The sequence below is a fragment of the Prionailurus viverrinus genome, chromosome A2, assembly GCF_022837055.1.
Source record: "Prionailurus viverrinus isolate Anna chromosome A2, UM_Priviv_1.0, whole genome shotgun sequence".
NCBI classification, from domain to species: domain Eukaryota; kingdom Metazoa; phylum Chordata; class Mammalia; order Carnivora; family Felidae; genus Prionailurus; species Prionailurus viverrinus.
In genome coordinates, this window is record NC_062562.1 from 22948615 (window position 1) to 22973543 (window position 24929).

General features: G+C 40.8%; 1 protein-coding gene across 1 annotated transcript in view; it reads right to left on the reverse strand.

Annotated features, from left to right (window-relative positions):
• Window positions 1-11841, reverse strand: part of LOC125153066 (uncharacterized) — a 177918-nt gene extending 166077 nt beyond the window's left edge. The window contains exon 1 of the mRNA XM_047835953.1: window positions 11709-11841. Coding sequence (XP_047691909.1) covers window positions 11709-11841 — 133 coding nt within the window. The remainder of the gene's footprint in view (window positions 1-11708) is intronic.
• Window positions 11842-24929: the final 13088 nt, after the last annotated feature.

Sequence of the window (24929 nt, forward strand, 5' to 3'; positions counted from 1 at the left end):
ATGATTTCACTCATGTGGAATTTAAAATATAAAACAGATGAACATAAGGGAAGGGAAGGAAAAATAAGATAAAAACAGAGAGGCAAACCTAAGAGACTCTTAAATACACAGAACAAACTGAGGGTTGATGGAGGGGGGTGGGTAGGGGGATGGGCTAAATGAGTGATGGGCATTAAGGAGGGTACTTGCTGAGATGAACATTGGGTGTTAAATGTAAGTGATGAATCACTAAATTCTATTCCTGAAACCATTATTATACTGTATGTTAAATAACTTGGATTTAGTTAAAATAAAAAATAAATGTGTAAAAATGAAAAAAAGTTATATCAAAAGGGTGCCTGGGTGACTCAGTCGGTTAAGTACCCAATTCTTGATTTCAACTCAGTTCATGATCCCAGCATCTTAGGATCAAGCCCCATGTCAAAACCTGCTTGGGACTTTCTCTCTCTCTCTCTTTCTCTCTCTCTCTCGCTCTCTCTCTCTCTCTCTCTCTCTCTCTGCCCCTTTCCTCTGCTCACACACTCTATCTTTATAAAATATAATTTTTTTAATTTTGAAAAAAATTAAAAAATAATAAAAGTAAAAAATTATATCCAAAATTTCATTGCTATAAAAAAAGAAAACACTGGATTCTGATGGCTCTATAGGCATGTTTTACCAAACAGATAGGAAGAGATAATTCCAAATTTATACAAACTCTTCCAGAGCATTATTTTTATTAGGCCAACCTAACCTTGATCGCAAATAAGACAGGGACAATATAACAGGCCAATTTCACTCATGAGCATCAATGAAAAGTGTAAATAAAACACTAGCGAATCAAATTCACAAGTACATGAAAACATTACAACATTATTACCAATTTGGGTTTGGTCAAGAAATATAACTTTAGTTTATACAGAAATAAATGAATGCAAGTCATCATATGAACAAATTAGGAAAAAAAATCCCACATGATTATATAGTAAATGCAAAAAAAAAAAAAAGGCTCTCCATAAAATTCAACTCAGTCGAATGAACTATAACTACCAGAAATAAGATTCTTTAGTGATGAAAGTTGAGAGTATTCCACCTAGAAATACTTTTAGAAATATAGAAGAATAACTTTATTACTTCAGTAAGAAAAGCATTTTTAAAATAAGACGTAATAAGCACAAACCATAAAATTTTGACAATTTGTGTTAAGTTCATTTATTTTTGAGAGAACAAGCACAGCGGGGGAAGGGCAGAGAGAGGAGGGACAGGGGATCCGAAGCGGGTTCTGCCTTGACAGCAGTGAGCCCCACACAGGGCTCGAACTCAGGAACCATGAGTTCATGATCCGAGCTGAAGTTTGATGCTCAAGTGACTGAGCCACCCAGGCACCCAGAAATTTTGAAAATTTAAAACTAGAAATCTTTTTCATAAAAAACAACAAACTGGGGAAAGACTTTTGCAACCTGTAACCAACAGAGAATTAGTATCAAGGATAAGGAATTCCTATAAGTCAGTGATAAAAAGTCATTACTCAATAGAAAAAAATCCATAAACAACATTTAATAAGGAAGACAAAAGATGATCCGTTTCTATTAGCAGCTCTATAAATGTGAATTAAAACCACATTGAGAATATCACTCAGCCATAAAAAAGATGAGATCTTGCCATCTGTGACAATATGGATTGACCTAAAGAGTATTGTGCTAAGTAAAGTAAGTCAGTCAGAGAAAGAGCGCATATAACTTCATTTATATGTGGAATCTAAAAAACAAAACAAACAAAAACAGATTCTTAAATACAGAGAACCGGCAGTTCCTAGAATGGAGGTGGACAGGTGGGGATGGGTGAAATCGATAAAGGGGATTAAGAGGTACAAACTTCCAGGTGTAAAACAGGTAAGTCATGAAGACGAAAAGAACAGCACAGAAGATAGTGTTAATATCATAATAACATTGTATGATGGCACATGGTGACTACACTTATCATGGTGAGCACTGAGTAATGCAAAGAACTGTCCAATTAATATGCTGCATACCTGAAACTAATATAACATCATATGTTAACTATACCTCAATAGAAAAATGAATCAATTAACATACACACTGAGATGTAACTTTGGACTGGGAATGATTAAAAAGTCTGACAGTACTTGAGGTAGTCAAGGTTGTGGGGCTACGGAGCTTGTCATTACAACCTGGATTGGAACAGCTGCTTTGAAAAGCACCGTGATGTCACTCAGTGAAGGTGACTGTGCACAAGCACCAAGCCCCAGAAATTCCAGCCACAGGTTGGAAAACTCTTGTAAGAAATTCTCCCACAGAAAACTCTTACAAATGTGTGCCAGGGAACATATGCAAAAATGATAGGGCAAGATTATTCACATTAGTGAAAAACTGGACACTAGCTAAATGTCCATCGACAGTAGGATGGATAGATAATTGTGGTACATTTAGACAATGGATGGTCTCTGACACTTAAACTCTTGCGTAATGTATAGAGGCACAATCAGGGAAATAGCAGGAGAGAGTGTGGAAGGTACCGGAAGTGTTTGTTAGTTTGTTGTTTTTAATTAATGGTGGTGGTAGTTACCTGACATTGATTTCATTATTCTTCTTTAACTGGGCATACATATTTTATAAACTTTTGTATCTATGACATTTTATAATCAAAAGAGCATTTAATAAAATTAGTCTTTTTTTCAACTTTAGAAAGGCTCTAAAAAGAAGCAAGATATTTTGTATTGTGTTTTAAATGTTTTAAGTCAACCAGTAGTACTGTGTTCTTTGAAGAAATGCTATAATTTCCAAAAAATAAAGAACAGCATAGGGATATCGTTACCATTATGTGATATTCTTTATGCTATATAGCCAAAGCAACTTAATGAAAACATTAAATAAAAAGTGAATGCATTACAAACAAAGAGCATAGCTATTATTTTTTGGAGGTTATTTTTTTAACATGGAAAATCCAAGAGTATCATTTAAAAAATAAAAATGAATAAAACCAGAAAGAGAATTTGGTAAATTACTCTCAGCCAAAATAAATAATAAATATATGAGAATAAAGGTTATGCAACAACTTATTTTGAAAATACCAGGAAAATATTAGATTCAAAAAAAATACCTTAAGAACATAAGATACCTTGAGATAAACAAGACATCTTTAGGACCTACCTAAATAAAATAGTAAAATGTTACTGGGGTACAAAATAAAGACAAATAAATTAAGAGAGAGAGAGAGATGCCATAGATACCCTTTGGATGGAAGACATGATATTACATCAATTTTTTTCAAGACCAGCCCATAAAATGAATACCATCTCATTACTTTGGGACTTGATAAAATTGTTCTAAAATTAGTCTGAAGAATAATCAGTGAAAATTGCAAGAAAAATATTTTTAAAAAGAAGAAGAATCCTATAGCAGAGATTTCTCAAACTCCTGGATATTAAGATATAAAGCTTCAGTGACTAAAACAATACAACACTTATTCAGGTACAAGGATATCACACCAGGATGTTTGCTGGAGTGCTTTTGATACAAAATGGGAGCAATCTCATGTCTGTGGACATGAGCCCATTTATTAAATTATGTGGCAGTAAGCACAGTGAAATAAAAACTTACATAAAAGCTCATCTAGGCGTGCCTGGGTGGCTCAGTCAGTGGAGCGTCCGACTTCGGCTCAAGGTCATGATCTCACAGCTCGTGAGTTTGAGCCCTGCGTCCAGCTCTGTGCTGACAGCTCAGAGCCTGGAGCCTGCTTCGGATTCTGTGTCTCCCTCTCTCTCTGCCCCTAACCCACTCGCATCCTGTCTCTGTCTCCCTCAAAAATAAATAAACATTAAAAAAAAATTTAAAGCCCATCTACATCTAGATACTTGTCATTAAACTGCAGAACTCCAAAAACAATGAGAAAAATCTTAAAAGCAGGTAGGCACAAGTCTGTATTATGAACCAAAAGACGGCCCTTTAACTGGCAGGAAACTTCTCAAAAACAACAGTATAGGTCAGAAAAAAATTGAATAATATACCAAAAATAGTGAGCAAAAATAAACAGCCTAGAATTTTCCCCTGACTAAATTACCATTTAACAGTGAGAGCAAAGGTTAAAATAAATGGACTTCCATACAAAGCCTGCAAGAATTTGCCCCTGAAAGTCCCTTTCTGAAAGAACTATCAAAGAATGTAAGACAGAAAGAAGGGGTCTGAACCCCCTGGGTGAGAGCAGGAGGAGACAGACAATGAATGACGAGCAAACTGAGAAAATCTAAAGCAAGACCTGGGTACAAAAATGATCGTTACTAATTTTGCAGCATAAAAAGGGTGAGACACAAACATCAGATTACAATAATATATAATTAAAGGGGTAATGAGAGCTAAAACGTTACATATACCTCAATTTTAAGTTAAGCAAACTCATTAAAAATATTTTATGGAGCCTTTAAAAAAGAGAAAAGAAACACATAACATGCAAGCCAATGAAGGGATAAAAGGAGAATTGTAAAGAAATCAAACAATTCGCACCCCCCCCCAAAAAAAAGGAAAGGAGGGAAAAACAGAAGGAATAAACAAGGTGAAGAAATACCCAAACATGCATAAGTCTTGCTTCTGTGTAGAAGGATGTGGATGAAGCATTTCTCTCGGTTAACAAGAAAGCACCAAAGTTTTTCAATCATGTTATTCTAAGGAGCTAGTAAAGAGCAGTTAGAAGCCTTGGATAACTGAATTACAGAGAGAAAAGAGGCTTAGAAAGTGGGGAAAGCTTCAGCTTCAGTTTGAGTGCAGATGGACAGGATCATCGTAAACAGAGATAATATGTGCAGATAAGAAGAAATCAGCAAAATCTGCATGGACCAGCAGGCTGGATCCTAACGCAGAACAAATGATTCACTGCAAGAACTCTCGCCCCTCTCCCACACCCTTGAATTGTGCCAAGAAAGCGTGGATACAGGAGGGAGAAGAGAATATGGTTCAACGGTCTTACTGGAGTTGAAATCCAAAACAAAAATATGTGAAACTATAGCCCAACCTCCTCCTCTCTCAAAACTAACAAAATGAGAGAGGGAGTGATTGATAACAATGAGAAGGACATTTTCCCTCTCGGCTTTTTCTCCCCCAAGTTCAAATCCAGTCATGAGAAAAACATCAAACGAATCCCAAAGGAGGGATATTCCACCAAATACCTGACCAGTACTCCTCAAAATTATCAGCATCGTAACAACAGGGAAAGTCTGAGAAACTGCCTTAGACCATAGGAGACACGGGAGACACCATGACTCAGTGTCACATGGGATCTCAGATGGGATCCTGGATCTGAAGAAGGATGTTAGTGGGAAAACTGGTGCCGTGTGAATAAAGTCAAGTTTAGTTCATAGTAACGTACCAAGGCTGGCTTCTCGGTTGTGACAGGTGTAACAGTAATGTAAAATATTCCTAAACAGGAAAGCTGGACAAGGGATGTGCTGGAGATCTTTGTACTGTCCTTCCAACTTTACTGTGAATCTAAAACTATTATACAATAAAAAGGCTATTTTTAAAAAAGAAACATGGGGCGCTGGGATGGCTCAGTTGGTTAAGCGGCTGACTTTGGCTCAGGTCATGATCTCGCGGTCCGTGAGTTCGAGCCCCGCATCGGGCTCTGTGCTGACAGCTCAGAGCCTGGAGCCCGTTTCAGATTCTGTGTCTCCCTCTCTCTGACCCTCCCCCATTCATGCTCTGTCTCTCTGTGTCTCAAAAATAAATAAACATTAAAAAAAATTTATAAAAAAAAAACCATTTACAAAGTACAAAACACTTATGAAAAAAATTAACAGAAGATAAGCAAAATTGGCATACTGAAAACAAAAAAAGTACAGCTCACAAACTTTTTTAAAGCATCTCACTAAATGGAGGGATATGCCATATTCATGGATTGTAAATCTTCATATAGTTAAGATGTGATTTCTCTGCTGAATAGATCAATTGATTTGATGTAATCCCAATCTAAACCCAGCATGCTTTTTTTTTTTTTGTATAAATTGATAGGCTGGTTCTAAAATGTAAAAGAATAGCCAAAAACACTCTGATAAAAAGGAACAAAGTTGGAGGACTTATACTGCCTGATTTCAAGACCTACTAGTAAGTGAGAGCAATCAAGACAGTGTGATGAGGGCATGTTTACACAGACATGGAAACAGAACAGAAATACACATATATACATGGCACATTGATTTACCCCAAAGGAGTCAAACTGAATCATGGAGTAAAGAGGATGGTCTTTTCAACAAATGGTGTTGAAATAACTGGATATCTATCTATCTATCTATCTATCTATCTATCTATATTTTTTAATAGCATCTGGCCCTACATCATACCACAAACAAGAATTAATTCACAATAGCTCACAGACTTAAAGGTAATAAATACAACCATAAAACTTAATTTAGGAAACATTTTTACAAGTTTAGGATAGGTAAAGATTTCTTTGTGAGAAAAAAATGAATCATGAGAAAAACTGATAAAATGGAGTTTGCAAAAATCAAAACCATCTGCTCTTTAAAAGTTATCAGTGAGAAAAGTAAAAAATAGACTACATACTGGGGGAAAATATTCACAATGTATATACATCTATCACAGCATTTGTATCCAAAACAAATAGAACATAACAACCTTCAATAATAGTAACATAATGGATCCAATAAAAATGGGTAAAAAATTTAAACACATAATTTATAAATGTATAAAAACACATAATTTATACAAATGGCCAATTAGGACATAAATCAATATCCTAAGTCATTAACATTGTGTGTCAACTACACTCAAATAATTTTTTAAAAATCCATAGTCATTACAGAAATTCAAATTAAAACCACAATGAGATACCCACTCCAGAATGGCTAAAATGTTTTAAATTTTTTTTCATGTTTATTTATTTTTGAGAGAGAGAGACAGAGACAGAGCATGAGCAGGAGAGGGCAGAGAGAAAGTGAGACAGAATCCGAAGCAAGCTCCAGGCTCTGAGCTGTCAGCACAGAGCCCAATATACAGGGCTCGAACCCACGGACCATGAGATCATGACCTGCGCTGAAGTCAGACACTCAACTGACTGACCAACCCAGGTGCCCCGTGAATGGCTAAAATGTTTCAAATTGACAATACCCACTCCACAACAACGTGAAGCAGCTAGAGCTGCCCACCGCAATGTAAAATGACCAAACAGCTTTGAAAAACAGTTGGGCAGTCACTTATAAAGGGATGTATCCATTTATCATATGACCCAGAAATTCTACTCCTAGATAGTGACCTGAGAGAAATGAAGACACATCCATAAAAAGATCTGTAAACAAATTCACAAAGAGGCTTCATTCAAAGAAGCCAAAATGTGGAAGCAAATCCACTATGTATCAGCAAGAGAATGAGCTGTTATATATTCAACCAATGAACTGTTATTGCTTATCAAGACAAAGGATCAAACTTCGATGCATGCGACAATGTGCATAGATTTCAAAAATACTACTTTTTGCAAAAGTAGTAAAGACAAAAAAAGTACATACTGTAGGATTCCATGCATGTGACCTTATCTGTGAGACAGAAATGAGAACAGCGGTCACCTCTAGAAGGAGAAGGAGGGACTACACAGGAGAATGAGGAAACTTTCTAGGGTTCTGGAACTATTCTAGATCTTGATTTGGAGTGTAGATGACATGGGTGTTTATATTTGTTAAAACTCACCTGTCTCCAGATGTTGTAAGCCAGTAAGCCATCATCTGGGATCCATGAGCATCTTTTAAGCCCCTACAGAGTGAAGATAGTAACCTGTGCCCCAGGGAGGGGGAAGGAACTCTTGTAGTCTGCCCTCAGGTATCCTCTCATCTTGCTGACAGGCTGAACTACCCACTTAGTCAAGAAGCAGAGCACTCAAGGCATGGGGAGCATCAACTGGGAAGAGGCAGGCAGAGAGAGAGCTAGAACAGGGATACAATTCCCCCAGGTGCCCTATGCAGCCTTATTTTCAGAGACTGCCATTTGTAGCAAGGGCCTCCCCAAGCTGCTTCCAGGCAATCCCTACACATCCTAATGTCCCTGCAGATCACTCACAGGCTCCCAGCTGACTCACACCTTTCTTTGATCTTCTAAGTGAAGGCAGCCTTCAAGTTCAAGGAACACAAAAGACTTCCACAGGTGTTAACTCACCCAATTGCTCTATGAAGATATCACCCAGGCCCATCATGGCAGGAAGCTAACAGGAAAGTGCTGGATGTGGGGCCTTACAGTTTGGAAGCTCAATATATACTTTTCTGAGGTGCTCTGCTGAGAGATTTATGTGACTCAGTCTCCACTCCCAGCAAGATACTGCAGCGGGAAGGCTGCATGGGCACCAAATGCTTGAGACACGATTTATCATTCATGGCCTCAATTCCTTAAATCTTGTAGTTGTCAAATGGTGCTTGTGAGATTTCTCTCTCTCTGCCCTTATTCCTATTCCTTCCTGGTAGAAAGATGGGGACAGTTTGTGAGGGCAAAGCTGGGTTTCAGGATACCATATAGGAATGGGTCATCGGCATAAAAATTCACTGCCAGTCCTGACACGTAATTGGTCTGGTTCCGAAATTGCAAACAAAGACCTCAAACAAAGCTCAGCAAACCCCCAGCTGAACAACCAGAACCTAAATAGTGTCCTAGTGCTATAACAGAAGACCGCAGACTGGGTGGCCTCTAAACAACAGAAATGTATTTCACAGTTCTGGAGTCTGGAAGTCTGAGGTCAGGGCACAGTCGGGTGAGGGTCCCCTTCTAGATCACAGACTTCCTGCAGTACCCTCACAGGGCAGAGGGCTGGAGAGATCTCTCTGGGTCCTCCTTCATAAGGGCACTGGTCCCATTTATGAGGGCTCATGATCTAAGCACCTCCCAAAGGGCCCCTCCCCTAATACCATCCCCTTAGGGCTTAGGTTTTTGACATAGGTATTTTCAGGGAACACAAACATTCAGACCATAGCAGCGGGGACCTTCTGATGCTTCCTTTCAAATCTCCAGTCCTATGAATGCACACATTGAACTAATATTCTGCTTGCATTCCCTTATTCCACAACTATTTACAGAGGGCCGCACACTGTTCCAGGTGCTATGGATACAACACTGGACAAATTAGTTAGCAATCCCTGCTCTCACAGAGGGCACGTTCTAATGAGGAAACAAATGAACACAGCACCTTTGGACTATAAGAAATGCAGAAGTGGGGACATGGTGAAGGGATTTGGTGTGACTTCATGGGGAGTGAGACCCCGTAGCCAGGGAAGCTGGGGAGTCCGAAGATGCTCTTGGTCCAAGCACACGAAGGCATGTCCCGTTTTCTTTTGTTACCAGTCTTCCTTATTGCACCACCGGGAACCCCAGCTCTCAGAGCTTTATATTCCTGTATCTTAACATAAGATTCTTGGTTCATAAAAAGTAGGCTTCTACTAGTGTTTAGGAACACGAAACTTGTATCTCTTTTAATTGCTCATTCACACAACACCTTATACAGGTCGCACGAGGTACTGGCCATGAGGGGATATGAGCCCTCCTGCTACCTCACCTGAGGAAAAGAGTACATAAAATGCTAAAAGAAGTCAACCCACTATCCTCCACTTGCAACACTGGAAGAAGGCAGCCCTTCCCTCAAGGCTCTTTACTTCCTCTTGTCTAAAAATTGTCATGATAACTCCATGTTTTTAAGAACAGCACTTTACTGACATCTGCCAGAAAACAGACATAATAAATATCTAAATCCACAATATTTGTGATATAAATGACATCTCTTACAAGTGGAACTTTTGTGCAGTACACAACCTACACAGCCATACATAGTGACCCTATAAGAAAAATCATATAGTTCTAGGGGAAAAGCACTGATGTGGGTGCTGGTTCCAGATCTGACCTAATTTTCTGTGTGACTTTGGAGGTCTGAATTGACCTATGCTAATCATGCTGAAATATTAGATTTTTGGCATAATGCTGCCATTGATGAAATGTGAGTGAGTGTTAGCCCTACCCCACAATCTTACTACAGAAAACAAATTTCAGCTTAAATCTGCCCCACTGGAAGATCTTTATTAAAAAGAATTAATTGGTGAGGGTGCACAAAACAGTTCACGTAGTCTATACTATAAGGTTGGTGAAATCCCAGCTCTGTGACTTTTCAGGCACAATGATCAAAGCTTGCATGAAAGGTTGACTCAAAGCAGATGTCCCAATTGCCTAGGGTCCAGTTTGTGCTATCTGTATAGTCGGCCTCAGACAAACAGTGATCTGTGTACCAATGGATAGGCAGTCTCAGGTAAGGTTATGCCTCATGGTCCACCCCCATTTGGGCTGCAGGTGGGTTTTTACAACTTGTTTAATGTGAGAATAAGAAGTTGTCCCTAGTATATTACAACCAATCCACATATATTGACTATACTAATTTCACCCGTGAGAACCCATTTCTAACACTTGTCATGCTAATGGACAAGCCACTCATTTCACCAAGTCAAATCCATCTCTCGAACTCCTTATGCAAATCTCCAGAGCCCATGGTATGGGTAGAGGAGATAAAGACAGACAAATGGGTTTTCTGATCAGAATGCTGGTTCACAAATCCCGGAGTAGGAATTCCATCTAGGGAATTGGCTGCCTGAGGGTATTACAGCTAATAGCACACTCTTAAGATCCCACCACCTAATGAGTATTGTAAAATACAGACATCCCCATCATGAGAACATCACCTAACATGCCTTGCCTGTTTCCTCAGTCATTCAGTCCACCTCATTAAACACACACTGGGAGAGAGGCTTGAGATCATTCTGCCCTAAGGAGCTCAAAAGTCTAGATCTTAGAAGGCAAGTAAATACCATTTCCTGTTGCCAACCCATTGGTAGGAGCTATTTAGAGTAGTGTCTCAAGAAGAATCCAAGCTCAGCAAGAAAAGATATTTAGGGTTAACTGATAATATCTGCCGTGGCATGAAATGAAAAATGGCCGTACATATTTATGTGCTATTCCCACACTAGACATTCCATAATGAAAAGACAGTCTTACCAACCTCCTCAGATATTTAAAATAATAAAGTGGATTAATTAATTGTAGAACTACATTGAAAAACGTCTTAAAACACTGCCAATTTGAGGCATCATTACTACCAGAAGTAGCTGCCAACTCAAGCAGAAAGATGGTATCACATGCCCATCTTTGGGAAGTCAAACACACCAGGGATGAAGAGAGAGAAGTGTAGCAAGCTTTACTTATGGCAATTTCCTGTAAAGAAAGGTCAGTACGTACCAGGCTATGCCAACATGGCTCCCATTTAGCTTTTCTGAAAAAACCAAGAAAGGATCCAGTGGGCAAGAGCCCTGGCCATGCTCAAGACACCCATTCTGCAGTGAAAGCACACTGTGGACTTGGGCACCGGTGATCTGAATCAAAGCTTAGTGGCACAAGCTCCCCACAAAACTGCAAACCCCCTTTGGAACAAGGGCAGCGTTTTACAGATGCATGGCCAGTACCGGTGGCCCTGCTAAAACACAGCACAGGCATTCCCAAAAATCACCACACCATGCAACGTTTTATAATAAAAACCACAGGAGAAAAAGGTGTTGGAACACAATGCCCAAAATCTTCATTGGGGACACATATTTTTTAAAGAGAGGAACCTCATAAAATTGGTAGCACCTTTTGTACAGCGTGTTCAACAGCTGAGAAATACATGGTATTACAATAAATATGGCAGTTTACCTGGAAAAGACCTGGCATTTCCATGTGGGAAGTGGGCGTGGGAAGAAGGCTTGCAGCTTGCAAGTGGTCGTTGTGCAGTAGAGGACGGAGGTTGCCTGAAGTTGGACCGACAGTTGTGGTTCACAAGACACATGCTGACCTGAGGTGGATGGTGAGCGTTTGAGGTGCGTCCACTTGTGTGTTCCTCCATCTCTTTGCTCAGCTTCCAGAGTTCGCCAAGTGTTTATCCTGGACATGATTCAACACACCCACATGTTAAATCTGTGTCCTGCTCAAATTGTTGCTAATACATCAATCTTACTGGAGCAAATGTGAATTTCTAAAACAAGCGTCATCATAGAGCTGACTGTATACAAGGCTAGCCTAGAGCACAAAGGGACTAATTAGTCATAGTTGTCACTTATCGAGAACTTAGTGAGCTCTTACGAAAATTTTCTTAGTCAAGCATCACAGCCAACTCACAAAAAGGGTCATATTTACAAATGAGGAAACCTGGGGCTTAGAAATTAAAATATTTGCCCAAATTATTCATGCTGTAAGTGGTAAAGACAAGATTTGAACCAAGTTGGCAGGAATGCAATGCCCATGTTCTTCACTGTGTCTGTTACTGCCTCCCCAAGAGATTATTACGTGTGAGGATAATATAGCTACTCATTGACTCATCCAGTGATTGTGTAGGTCTCCTTTTTATACCTTAGCACACCAGCTACCACAAAATTGTGCTGTAGCAATCTATCTCAAATGATAGAAAGAAAGATCAAATTAGGAACTAGGAATTGGGACTAGGTTGTTATCTAAGCCCCTGGCCCCACCCCAGACGATGGCTGATCTAGTTCAGCATGTGGCTGATGCCAGCATCTCCCAAGGACACCACTGCAATTGTATGGAGACCAGCAAGAGCACCACAAAACCATGGGACAACCTCAGACCACACAGGACTGTCTCCAACAGTGGCACCTTGGGGTAGCAGAAGCTAACTGCAGATGGGGCTGCGCAGGACAGAAACGAGCATTTACCTGCAGAAAACTTACTAACATCGCTGGCTCCATATTTGATGCTCCCATCAAAGGTTTCAAGATACCTAGCTCAAAATTATACAATGAATGGTATTGATGTCACTTTGGCAAGTTATCTTGGGATTTGGAAATTTCTACTAATCAAACAAGTCACCATCAAATAGTGTCTTATAGAAACTGCAAAGGCGTGGGGTCTGGTTGATAGGTCTATTCAGAAGGCAGATGTGCCTCTGTATGTTGGCTACGTCCCTTCATAGCTGTGACATCTTGGGCAAATGATCTGGCTTCTCCATACCTCACCGCCTCATCTGCAAAACTGAGATAAAGGAGTGCACGCAACAGCAAGGTAGTAATGATTCAACAGTAACTATAAAACTCTTAAATCAAGGGCTTAACAGATGGCGGTAGCTTCTGCATCAGCCATATTCCTCATTGCTATTATGATCATATCTTCAGCCCAAAGGGCCGGATACAGCCAAAGAGGGATCCCAGTCCATCTTGCATGGGGTTGTCATCAGAACTTCCCATGCAAATAAGAAATCAAATAAAGCCTGTCCACGGAGGAGGAAATAGACAATTTCCATTGGTATAAAAATACTCACTTTAAAATGTGGTCCCATCCTTTTCATTGGTGCTTGCTTTCTGAAAACCCGCACTCTACTTCCTCAACTTTGACAAAACCAAGTGCCACCCAAACACAGAGAGCCAATTCCAAAATGACTCAAAGAACCACGGGAATCAGAAAAAATCAGTTAGCTGCAGTCTTGAAAAAACTTTAAGGCAGCAATTATGGCCTGTTCAGTCATATCCTGTCCCTTGTATTATAAAAAAAAAAAAAAGTACTTTGAGGGGACTAAGGAGCTATGGTTTGCAATGAAGTAAATCCAGTATTACTCATCTTGACCAAGACAACTGTTCCCAAGTGTACATATTTTTTAACATAAAAGGGTATACAGAATTAAACTCATCATCTCCAAGGTATGTAACAGATTTCCCCATTTTCAGGTTGTTGTAAATCAGGTACCAAATTCAAGAGAAGAAACACAGACCTAAGAAGATATCCTCGGTGAAGAAGACTGCCTCACCCTCCTGAGGAATCCTGCTACTTTCCAGGATGCTTCCAGGTATTCCATCCTGAGGAATACCTTGCTAATAGCAGCAGCAGCTTCCTTTCTGCATTTGGGGAGCTACCCTTCCCCTACTTAAGTCAACCTACTATTACCTGAGACAAGACCAATTATATCTCATTCTCCAGATCAGAGTGACTGGCTGGGGGATCGGCCCCAAATCCAATCAGTGGGACCCAATCAGGCCTCGGTCAGCATAGCTGGGACAGAGATCAGAAGTCTTCTCCCCACTCCATTGGAAGCAGAAGGATGGAGATAATGATTCTCCAGCTACTTTGTCACTAGGGGAGGCAATCCCTTCTGAGAACGGACCTCTGTCAGAGCGCAGGAGATGAAGAGAGGAGAAACGCAGGATCCTGGTGGCAGCATTAGAATATGTATATCTATCCATGCCTGTAGCTGTACATTCTCATGGAACACATCTACATGTGCCATTGAATTTGCTTCTCATTTGCACCCAAACTTTGACCAGGTCCGCCTCCCTCTGCTAGAGTTTCCTATGTGGAGTGCCTTCATTATTCCTCCTCATCTGTGTTAAATCTAAACCTCCTTTAAAGCCAAGAATCCTCTCTCAGCGAAGTCTCCCCTGACCACTCCAGCCCTGGCCACGGCTCCCTCCTCTGAGCTGCCAAGCACTGGCCACTGGATCCATTTGCTACAACATGACACACCAGAAGTCAGGCTGGATACGCACCGTTTGTCCCCAGTTATGCTGGAAGGATATCAGGGGCCCACGAAGCCCCTCATGGAGCCTGGCTTACTCAGTTCCTTACACATAGGAATCCTCAAAAAGTATTTAGTTGACTAATGAAGCTAATAAAAATGACTATCTGTAACCCAGAGTGTGACAATTAATAAAAGCAATATTTTCTTATCATGCGAATGGAAAAGATCAGAGTAATCTTTTCCTTTTACAGATTCCATACCCTTTATCATTTTTATCAAGAACCACCACCGTGGCAGTGCCAACCGTGATAAACAGGTAATTTTTTTGTGCTTATGGTAAGGCCATTTCATAATATTTTATTCCATCTTTGCCACAAACTCATGAGCTTATCCCATTAGCCCCACTCTATAAATGAGAAAGCCAAGACTCAGAGACACAAGGGGACTTGTGCGAGGTCAAGGTTAACCAGCAACAGAGCCAGGATCTGAACCCCGGCAACCCACCCCAAGGTGTTTGCAATCTGCACTGAAAGAACTTGAAAATCACAATCTCCCCACTAGTGTGTGCTGTGACTATACCTGCAAGTCATGGTTGATGTATCTCACTAAACGCTTCTTGGATAAATCCTTCATAATTCCCAATAATGATATCACAATAATTTTTATCAGTTGTATGGAATCATCCTTTAAAACACTCTAAGACGATAGAGATTCAGGCTAATTTTAAGCTAACTCCTAGTACAGGGCTGCATCGATAAGGGCAATGATGACTCTCACATAAATGGCCACTGTACTAATGTCTTAGCCATTGTTTTCACATGTGCTGCACAGGGCATGTATTAAACCCAGGGTCCAATGATAAAGATGAGAGGCCTCCTTTATAACACAATTGTCTTTTGAAACAAAACCCAATAGGTATCTAATAAAGCCAGGCTTAATGTTCTCTGTAAAGATGTGCCCTGAGATTATACACAGGAACTGCAGAACCCCATAACAAGGGGATGAGATGGAATCGGTACTGGTTTAGGGACAGCCGTCACTGAGGCCAGATCTTGGAGCTGCAGCATCCCCGCTGGTGTGGACCACTCAACACATTTGCCTAATTACGGATAGAGCCCCTGAGGCTAACAGCACTGAGTCTGCAGTTTAGATTTAAAACTCCAAGCATAGCCCAGGGGAGTTGCATACTCACTCAGCTTCAGAGACTCCCAGTAGGATGGCTCAGCAGAATATGTTTTTTGTTTTGTTTCGTTTCCTCCACTCTTTTTAAAACTTAAAAAAAAAAAAAGCTATGGTTTCTGTTGGCTTGCTAGTGGGTACATGTCCTGGGGTCATGAAAGGTTGAGATGGCTGTCTGTGTGCCTGGTCTCAGCTCTACACCTGACAGGGTATGAAGAAAAGGAGAAGAGCAGAGAGAAGGAATCATTGAAGCGAGCAGGATTCTAGCATTTAAACGTGTATTTCATAAAGACTAGTGTCTAAATGCAAGCCAAGTCTTTATCCAGTACTCAAAAAAACAAAAAAAACAGTCCTCTGCCCAACATGGAAGGTAACGATGACTGTTGTTTATTTTTGCCTTACACACTTCCTTTAGGACCGAACTGTTGTATCAAATATGACTCATTTGTGTAGAAAACATGTCAATATTTGGCAAAGAGGAGGCGGCTCCCATGACAGCCCACTATCTTCTGGCTCTCCATATGTCCAGCACCTCACCTCTCGACCATTCACCCATCCTCTATGCTGTTGGAGTTATCCGTCTGGTGGAAAGAGTTCTTCAAAGAAGGAAATAGATCATCTTGAATTTCCTAAAACTCAAGTTCCCCAGAACCAGATAATCACTTGGCTCATGGAATGAAGGAGTAGAACTCCAAGGTGTTTGCAATCTGCACTGCACAAACCTGAAAATCACAGCCTCCCCACTAATGTGTGCTGTGACTTTACCCTGCAAGTCGTGGTTGATGTATCTCACTAAAGCGGACAGGAGAATGACCTGGGTGACCAATAGAGCCATACTCAAGAGTCTGAGATTCAGTTCCTACAGAAATGTCTACTGTAAGAATTCTGTCACTGGCTCATCCAAAATTTCCACAAACAACCCTATAGGGACCCTAAAGACTTCCCCACACATTGTTCTCTCTGACATCATCTTCAAAGGTTTATGGGTGTTCATAAAATATCATTTCACAGAAATACACAAGAACACACAAACTCACATACGTGGAGAAGACAAGCACATTTATAAAACGCTAAGACAGGATATCTCCAAGTTAAAGGATTATGGATGATTTTTGCTTCCTTTTATGGTGCTTTTCTCCCCCACCCCAACTTTTAAACTATGTTTCACATTTGTAATTTTGAAAAATAAGTTCTTTACTTAAGGCATGTAATGATAAAACAATGATGAAATTTATTAGACATTCATAGAACAATACAATTAATACAGACCTTGGGTAATAATGGCACTGCTTAACTTTAAAATTACACACATACGTATATATACATATGCATATATACATATATGTATATGTGTATAGATTACATAAGTGATAAGTGAAATATACATACACACATATGTACATACACATATACTATATACATGTGTATACATAGTATATATGTATATATACATATGTGTGTATATATTACACAAGTGATAAACTACATTTATCTATTTATATATAGACAGTGTACATATACATACACACACACACACACACATATGGCAGCTCATAGGATTAAAGAAAAAGCTGACCAACAAGGCCTTGGAAGTCCAAGAATTGGGGTCTCTTGGGGATCCAGGCAGAAACCAATTAAGACTTCAGTCACTTTCAGTCCATGAGTCTCTTGGCTCTAGCATCAAATCCCAGGAGAGACAATTTATGGGTCTATCTTAGACCACGTGTTCACTTTCTTCTCTGTTGAGGAAAGGTCACCTAAATTGACAATCCCAGCATGACTTCATGTGGTAGGGGAGGAGGAGCTCCATGAAGGAAAATGAGATGCTATTTCTTTGCTATGGAAGCAAAGAAGTACAAGTCACCAACATCCACCATGACGAAGACATTGAATATCTATTGGGTACATAGTAGGTACTATACACCCAGCTAAATACACTCTTGACATAGATTGCCCCACTTAATAATAATAGGTAGACTCCATGATTATTCTCAACTTATACCTGAGGAAAATGAAGTTGAAAAAAGATTACATAGCTTACTTATGTAACACAGGTGAGTGTGAGGGTTGAGATTAGCCCCAATCCACTGGACCCTAAATCCCACACTCTTAACCACTATACATACAACCCCGCCCAACCTCCCCATCATTGCCCTATTATCTTTGCTACGTGTTCTGCTCCTTCTTCGATCCATGGACTAAGTGATTATCTGGAGTCTGGGGAATTTAAGTTGGAATGTCAAAGAGACTGGGCATAGTCAGGTCAAATACCACCACCGCACCATGCCTCATTAAACAGCTACCCCTTGAAGGCACAGATAATACCATTCGATGTGGTAGGAGCTAAACACAGCCACATCCAGAGATGCATGTTAAAAAGGCACAAAGAAATAGTCACAGGAATAATACCAGATTTCATCTCTATTCTGTTATCAAAAAGAGAGTAAGGCCAAGAAATGTAAGTGCCGGAGTCCACGGAAAACCTAAAAACACGTCTCTCTGAGTGCTTCTCCTTCTGGGTCTGGACTGGGTGTATTTCATGGAAAGACAATCTGTCTGTTTCTAATCCACTTACATTTAATTTATTAAGACGTTTTGGGCCAGAGTTATTTGAGTCCCAAAAAGCATTATGGGTCTATTTTACAAGACTTTAAAAAATCTATTTCCTTTGAACAAAGAAGTTCTATTTGCCTCAAGTGGTTTGACCAAAACCTCAAAAAAAGTAAAATTGCTTCTAAATTCGGAACTAAAGATACTTAAGCCCATTCTAAACTCCATAAACACTCTTGTCTCAGGCACTTGAACACACTCAGGCTGTCTAACCACATGGGGGTCAGCTGGACCCCTCAAATGCTGACCACCAAACAAACATGGAATAGCATGATCTGAAAGGGGTTTAAAGATAAAAGGCAGAGGAACTGGCCACTCACTAGCTTCATGGCCTCCACTCATCCATTTCCCGTCTCTGGGCCTTGGCGTTCCCTTCTCTTAAACAGAAACAGTGTTTATGTTCTTAGTCCACAGGGTGTCCAAGGATCAAGAGCTAGAATATATGGAAAGGCTTCACCACATACAAAGGATCATCTCCGTTATCACTACCATTACAAACTCTACAATAAGAAAGTAGAAATAGTCAAATTGCGATGGCTAGCGGCTTAACCAAAACTAAGAAGATGAATTTTCCAAGTTCATAGTAAAGATTGGCCATGCCAAAATGGCTCAAAGATCTCCATTTACAGATGTCAGCAAAACTCAACTCTCAGGGTGTAGCCCGTGTGCCCATCACTATGGCAATGGGTTGACATGAGAACATGCGTTTGTGTGTTCAAGAGTCTAAAATAGTCACAGCATAAATTGTGAACAAATTATCCAAATAAATCTGACTCCTGCCCCTCAAGCCCAGCAATAAATATGTGTTAGGCAAAGCTTACACAAAACCTTTCCTTGAATCTGATCATGATGTAATTTTTATTGCAGGCTCAAATAGGGAAGGTTAATGATAGAGCAAATGTGAAGGGAAAGAAGCTAATTTGGGTGAAACATTAGCTTGTTCAACTTTCAGACCACAGCAGAAAATATGACGGTTAATTTCGCGTCTTTGTGCGGAGCAATGCACAGAACGGTAATGGTTTGAAAATGAACTAGCAAATGAAGAATTAAGTCTTCCAAATACTCAGAAACAATTTGTTCATTTTATTAAAAATGTATAGCAACATATATTATTCACTGACTCAAGTGACATATTTTCCCGTCAGGAAAACCAAATTGCAAGAATTACATTTGTTTCCCAATGTATTCTATGGGAAGGTGCCAAAATGCAAGCTTATGGGTAGGAAACTTCATATCCAGAGTAGATTTTCCACATGTCACACTGCTAGTTGAAAGCAGCTCCCCAAAGAGGCAGTGTCTGGTCCTGGGGATCACTAAGGGCCACAGGAATGCCAAATGGGGATATTTATTGGGAAGATTCTCCCTCGTCGACTTGTCGGGAGTTTTATCGTTTTCAACTGATCTGAAACTGAGACCAGCTGGTGAGGGCAGAGCAGTCAATGATATTTATTCTGAAGAGGTGGAATGAAGATAAGCAAAGGTAAACCAGGAATTTCTTCCTCTAGCAGCCTCAGAGAGCCAAGAGAAAGCATCTCCCCTTCCAGTCAGCGCTCTAAACTGGGCTAGTGGGCTTTCTCTTAGAAGGTTGGATAATTAGTATTTTTGTTTATATGGGCCAAGAACCAGATAGAGGATATTATATAGTTACCTAACAACCATTTTAAATGGAATCATTCAAAATACAAAACCACTCTTAATTTGCAGGGCACACAAAAACAGACACCAGACCAAATTTAGCCCACGGGCCGTAGTTTGCAGACCTCAAAGTACAAGTCAATATGCATGTTTTTTTAAAATCTGAACTTCTAAGGCAACTTTATATGATAGCGTAATGTTTTGAAGTAGTGAATTATTCTTTTTCTTTCCTCCCCACTGTTCCCTCAGCCTTTTCTCTATTCAGTTAAGGCCACCCTGAGTTCATTGCCTCAGGACAAGGTAAGAAATAAACAAGAATTTCTTCCTGGCTTTTGAAGTCTGAACACCTTTCTTAAGTTCTCCCCAGCATGGAGAGATGAGGGAGAGAAAGACCCTTGTTTAATAATAGATGTGGAAGGTGAGATGATGGACCCCCAGTGGCAAAGCTCCCTACCTGAGCACAATGAGCGGCCTCAGCAGGTAGATGGGGGGAGGGGGACAAGCCCAAACATTGGTGCTTGAACATGTGGCTGGCAGCGCCTTGTTACAAAGGGCAGCAAGCACCAGTGTTTCCATTCCATCCCTGGCTGAGGGCCAGCAGAGGGACGAGAAATCTCAGATCCCCCTGGCTGATGCATAGCATCTGAGAACAGATGAATCCTGGGCCCCAGATACTGAGTAGAGGCCCAGAAAAATAACAGGACATCAGAGAAAAGGTGACTTCTCAGTGGGTTGAGCAAATCAAGCCTAAGACCACCTCACAGAATACCCTCCATCCCAGATGGACACAGTAACGGCAGAAAGATCCCCCACCCTTGGAGAGAAGCCCTCTCCAAGGGCTCACCCTTCGAGAGACACAGGGCCAGTGGCTGGAGGAGAAAGAGCTGGGTGGGAAGGGACCTTGAACATGGAAATGGGGGTAACTCAGCAGCAAGCTCTAAGGATGCAGACCAACACTCAGATCGTGGATGAGGGACACAACCTTGGGTGCCAGCATGCCAGTGGGAGGGTGGTAATTGAAGACCAGAAGATGGGGCAGCACCTGTAGATGCCAGCACAGAGACGTGTCAAAGGAGAGGCCATATAGGACTACCCATGCCTTGCCCTCCACTGCCCCCCAAAATCTGGCACAGCTCCAAAGGGAGAAGCTGATGCTTCTCCAAACAGAAGTGACTTGACTCAGAAACTGAGGATGGGTGATGGTTGTCTACAGCCATACAGCTTACCTACCCGAGTTTGAGGACTGGGATTCCTAATCTCTAAAGTGAAAAAAGCAATGGTCTGAAATGAGATCCAGCTCTGTTACTAACTGTATTTTTGATAAACTGTGGCCCTACTGAGCCCTGGTTTTCTGACATGATGAAAAGAAATTGTCCAGATAATGGATGTCAAAGAGGTTTCTGCTTTGTGAGCCACAATCGATAAAATGGTAGCTGTTAATTAGCACATTGAGCGGAAGCGGCTTCCAGGGTTGTATGTGGGTTTTTCATGAAAGGGCACCATCATCCATTACTGATGCTTCCCATGGGTACGGAAGGAAGAGGAAAGGATAGTGGCAGACACAACACATCTGTCCTAGTCCTGGGCAGCAGCTACATGATCTCCAAGGTGCTTTCTAATTCAGAAAGTCAGCAGTTTTTCAAAATGCCTGACACCCAGGAGTTGTTCCAGAAATTTTTCTTGAGAAAAATTTTCAGAGAGTCCAGGCAGCCTTGGCAAAAACCGGGGTCAGATAGGTGAAGGTGCAGGCCCTGGCACAGCGGGGAGACCCAGCAGACCTGCACACTTGCTTCTCCATGCCAAAACTCATAGCGCACTGGGATGAGGACAAGACACAGAGTCTATTTCTTTAAAGCTGTGAGTCACCTGGCTTCTCTGCGCCTCACTGTGCTTCTTTGACACTCAGCCCCAGAGAGTGTCAGAAGGATCAGAAGACGGGGAACACACCCATCACACAGCAGGCACTCGATAATTGCCCATCTCCCTCCGTCTTGCACTGGGGATTGCATTTGCCAACAAAATGGCAGTCTACAGGAAAATCTTTTCTCTCCGAGTATGAAAATCGCTTGTCCGCAGAAAAATTCTTTTTAGGCTTTTGAAGTACAGAAAGTTCACAATATTTTTTTTTTTGAGTTTGTTTTGACTCTCGCTTCAGAATTACATAGGGAGCTTTCTAGGAAAGCCAATTGCCAGACTGGTAGCCGATTGCTGCCTTAGACCTAAAGAATCAGAATCTTTGGGTGTGGGGCCTGGGAGACCATATGTTACCACGATTCTGACAACCACTAGTATGCAAGACCACCATTTCAAAAGGAGGTACTTATAACCTCTCCCTACCCCCCAAACTACAAGGTTCATCCTCTCCACCTCCTCAGGGGGTCTTCCCTGAACACCCTATTTAACACAGCAGTCCTACCCCTACCCAGGCTTCCGTATCCCCCTCTCTCATTTTACTTCCATAACGCTTACTTACCATTTATCTTGCCATCCATGTATTTTCCTTATCTGTTTGTCCCATCCCACCCCATCCTGAATGTCAGCTACACAAAGGCAGGCCTCTTTTTGTTCACTGCCACATCCCCCAGGGCTGAGAACAGCAGCTGGCACACAGTGGACACTCAGTAAATACTAGGAGAGTTGTTTTTCTGTGGCCCATATTCTCATTCGACCGCAGAGGGCTCCAAAGGGAAGGTCAAAGAAACAAGAAAGGTAGTATGTGAAGGTTATATAATGACGTGGTTGAAAACGCACTATGCTAGAAATTTTAAGTACTGATCCAGTAATCTTTCAAGATAAGAAGGAAGTAGATGATCCTCCAACCCTGACAATTTTCTCAACTAAACAGCTAATCTATGCTTTGGTTTTCAGCTACTTGGTTGGGTGAAAAGTGAGACATGTCCTAAATCCAGAAGCACAGGGAAGACCTATGATTCCGCCTCCGGGGCCACTCACAAGGTCCTCTATGTGTGCTGGCTTCCCAGCAGTAAGCTCTGCTTGCAGTGGTCTGCCTGCTCCCTGGTCCAGGCCCTTGACAGCCAAGACTAAGCCAGGCGCCACCCTCCCTTGCCTCTGAAAAAATGAGGGTGTGGTTACAAGCATCTGGAGATGAGGGGGGAGAATGTTATTTAGCAAAAGAGACGCATCATTATTTTCTTGCACCGGGATCATGTTTCACTTAGCTGACTTGGCTCCACATTTAAACAGCATCCCCCAGGCAAATAATACAATTAAGCAAATGGAGAGGAGATTTAGTAACAATAAATTCCATAGAAAAGGCCATTCTTTTGCATGCAGTTTTAAAAGGAGCCAAGCATTTAGATGGATCAATCACCCTGAATCTCACCAGCTCAAACATTATATAGAAACTGCTAGTAAAAGCTGATGAGGATTTGAAACACAAACACACATACACACATAGACACACACACACACACACACACAGAGTCATGCATTAGGCCTAGACATTCTTTCTTTACAGTCCAATAACTAAAAGACAATTATCAAAATAGGCTTAGGATACACATACAAGAATTCAGGCCAGAATGGAAAACAAACTACAGGAATAAAATCTACCTGAGAGCCAGTCAGGGAGGGAGAAGAACCTGGGAATAGAGCTCTGTGTTAGAGCAGATGAAAGATTGAACCGGGAACTAGGAGACCTGAATCATCATGTCAGCTCCACCATCCATATTCCGGGTAATTTTAGGCAAGACGATGACTTTTGTGGGTTTATAAGCTGCTCGAACCCCATCACCACCATGTTTACCACCTCTAACCTCCACTTGTGCTGCTATTTATTTACTGCTTTCATAGAAGTCAACTCTTCTTTATGTGTATATGGTCACACACTGGGGAAGGAAATGACTATTTATTATTCTATTTGTTGTACTTTGCTACAACTTGTACATATCTCAAAATAAACATATTTACTTGGAAAGAAAATTATTCCACTAATATAAGAGGAAAGCTAGAATTGCTGGTCTTAAAATAGAAGGTTAATGACAAAAATAAGTACAATGGACTCCTGCTCTTTACTCAGGACGGACAAGTTTGCTTCAGACCAATTCCTTTGCCAAGAACAACTTAAAAATCTGGATAAAATGTATAAAATGTAAAAATAAAAACAAAGAACTTCTGTGTGAAGACATTGTGGAGACGCTATAAGCAGCTAGAACCTGAAGAGCCACGAGCCCAGAGAGAAGTATATCCAGTACTGCCCATCCACTGATGCCCTCCAGGCATTTTCAGATTTGTACATTTCATAGAACCCAGAAGTTCAAAAGTCAACAGTCTCATGATAACAAAAATTGAGGTATGTGGTCCACCAAAGAGAGGAGCCCTGGTAAATATTTCAAACTTCCAATTGGAGCCATGTAAGCACAATATATCAGAAATGAGTGTGAAGTGGAAACAGCTCAATCCTTACAAAGACTAAAACCCCATTTCAAGCCAATTCAAACCCAGATGAAATCAGATGACCTTCTAGTACTCAAAACACCTGACAGAAGCAAAAGAAAATGTAATTCTCTGGAAGATAATATACTCCAAAGCTTCAAATTGGTTCTGCAATGTGTCATGCATGTACTATGTGCAACACTGACCAAAAAGTACCAGGCATGCCAGGAGATATAACCAAATAACTAAAACCAAGGGAAAAAACCCAGACTCACATGTGAGCCACATAGAGTTATCAAATGCACACCACAAAATATCCATGACTAGTAAGTTCAAGAAAGTCGATGATAAGACAAAGAATTTCACAAGAACTAGAATCTTTACAAAATGAAAAATGTGACTAAAGAATTGAAATACACAATCACCAAAAAATAAGAGCACAATATATTGGGTTTATGGCAGATTAAACAGTGTAGAAATGACCAATAAACAGAAAAGGGGTATTCCATCCCATTAATCATCAGAGAAATGTAAATCTGCAAATCAAAACCACAGTAAGATATAACTACACACTTACAAGAATGGCTGAAAAC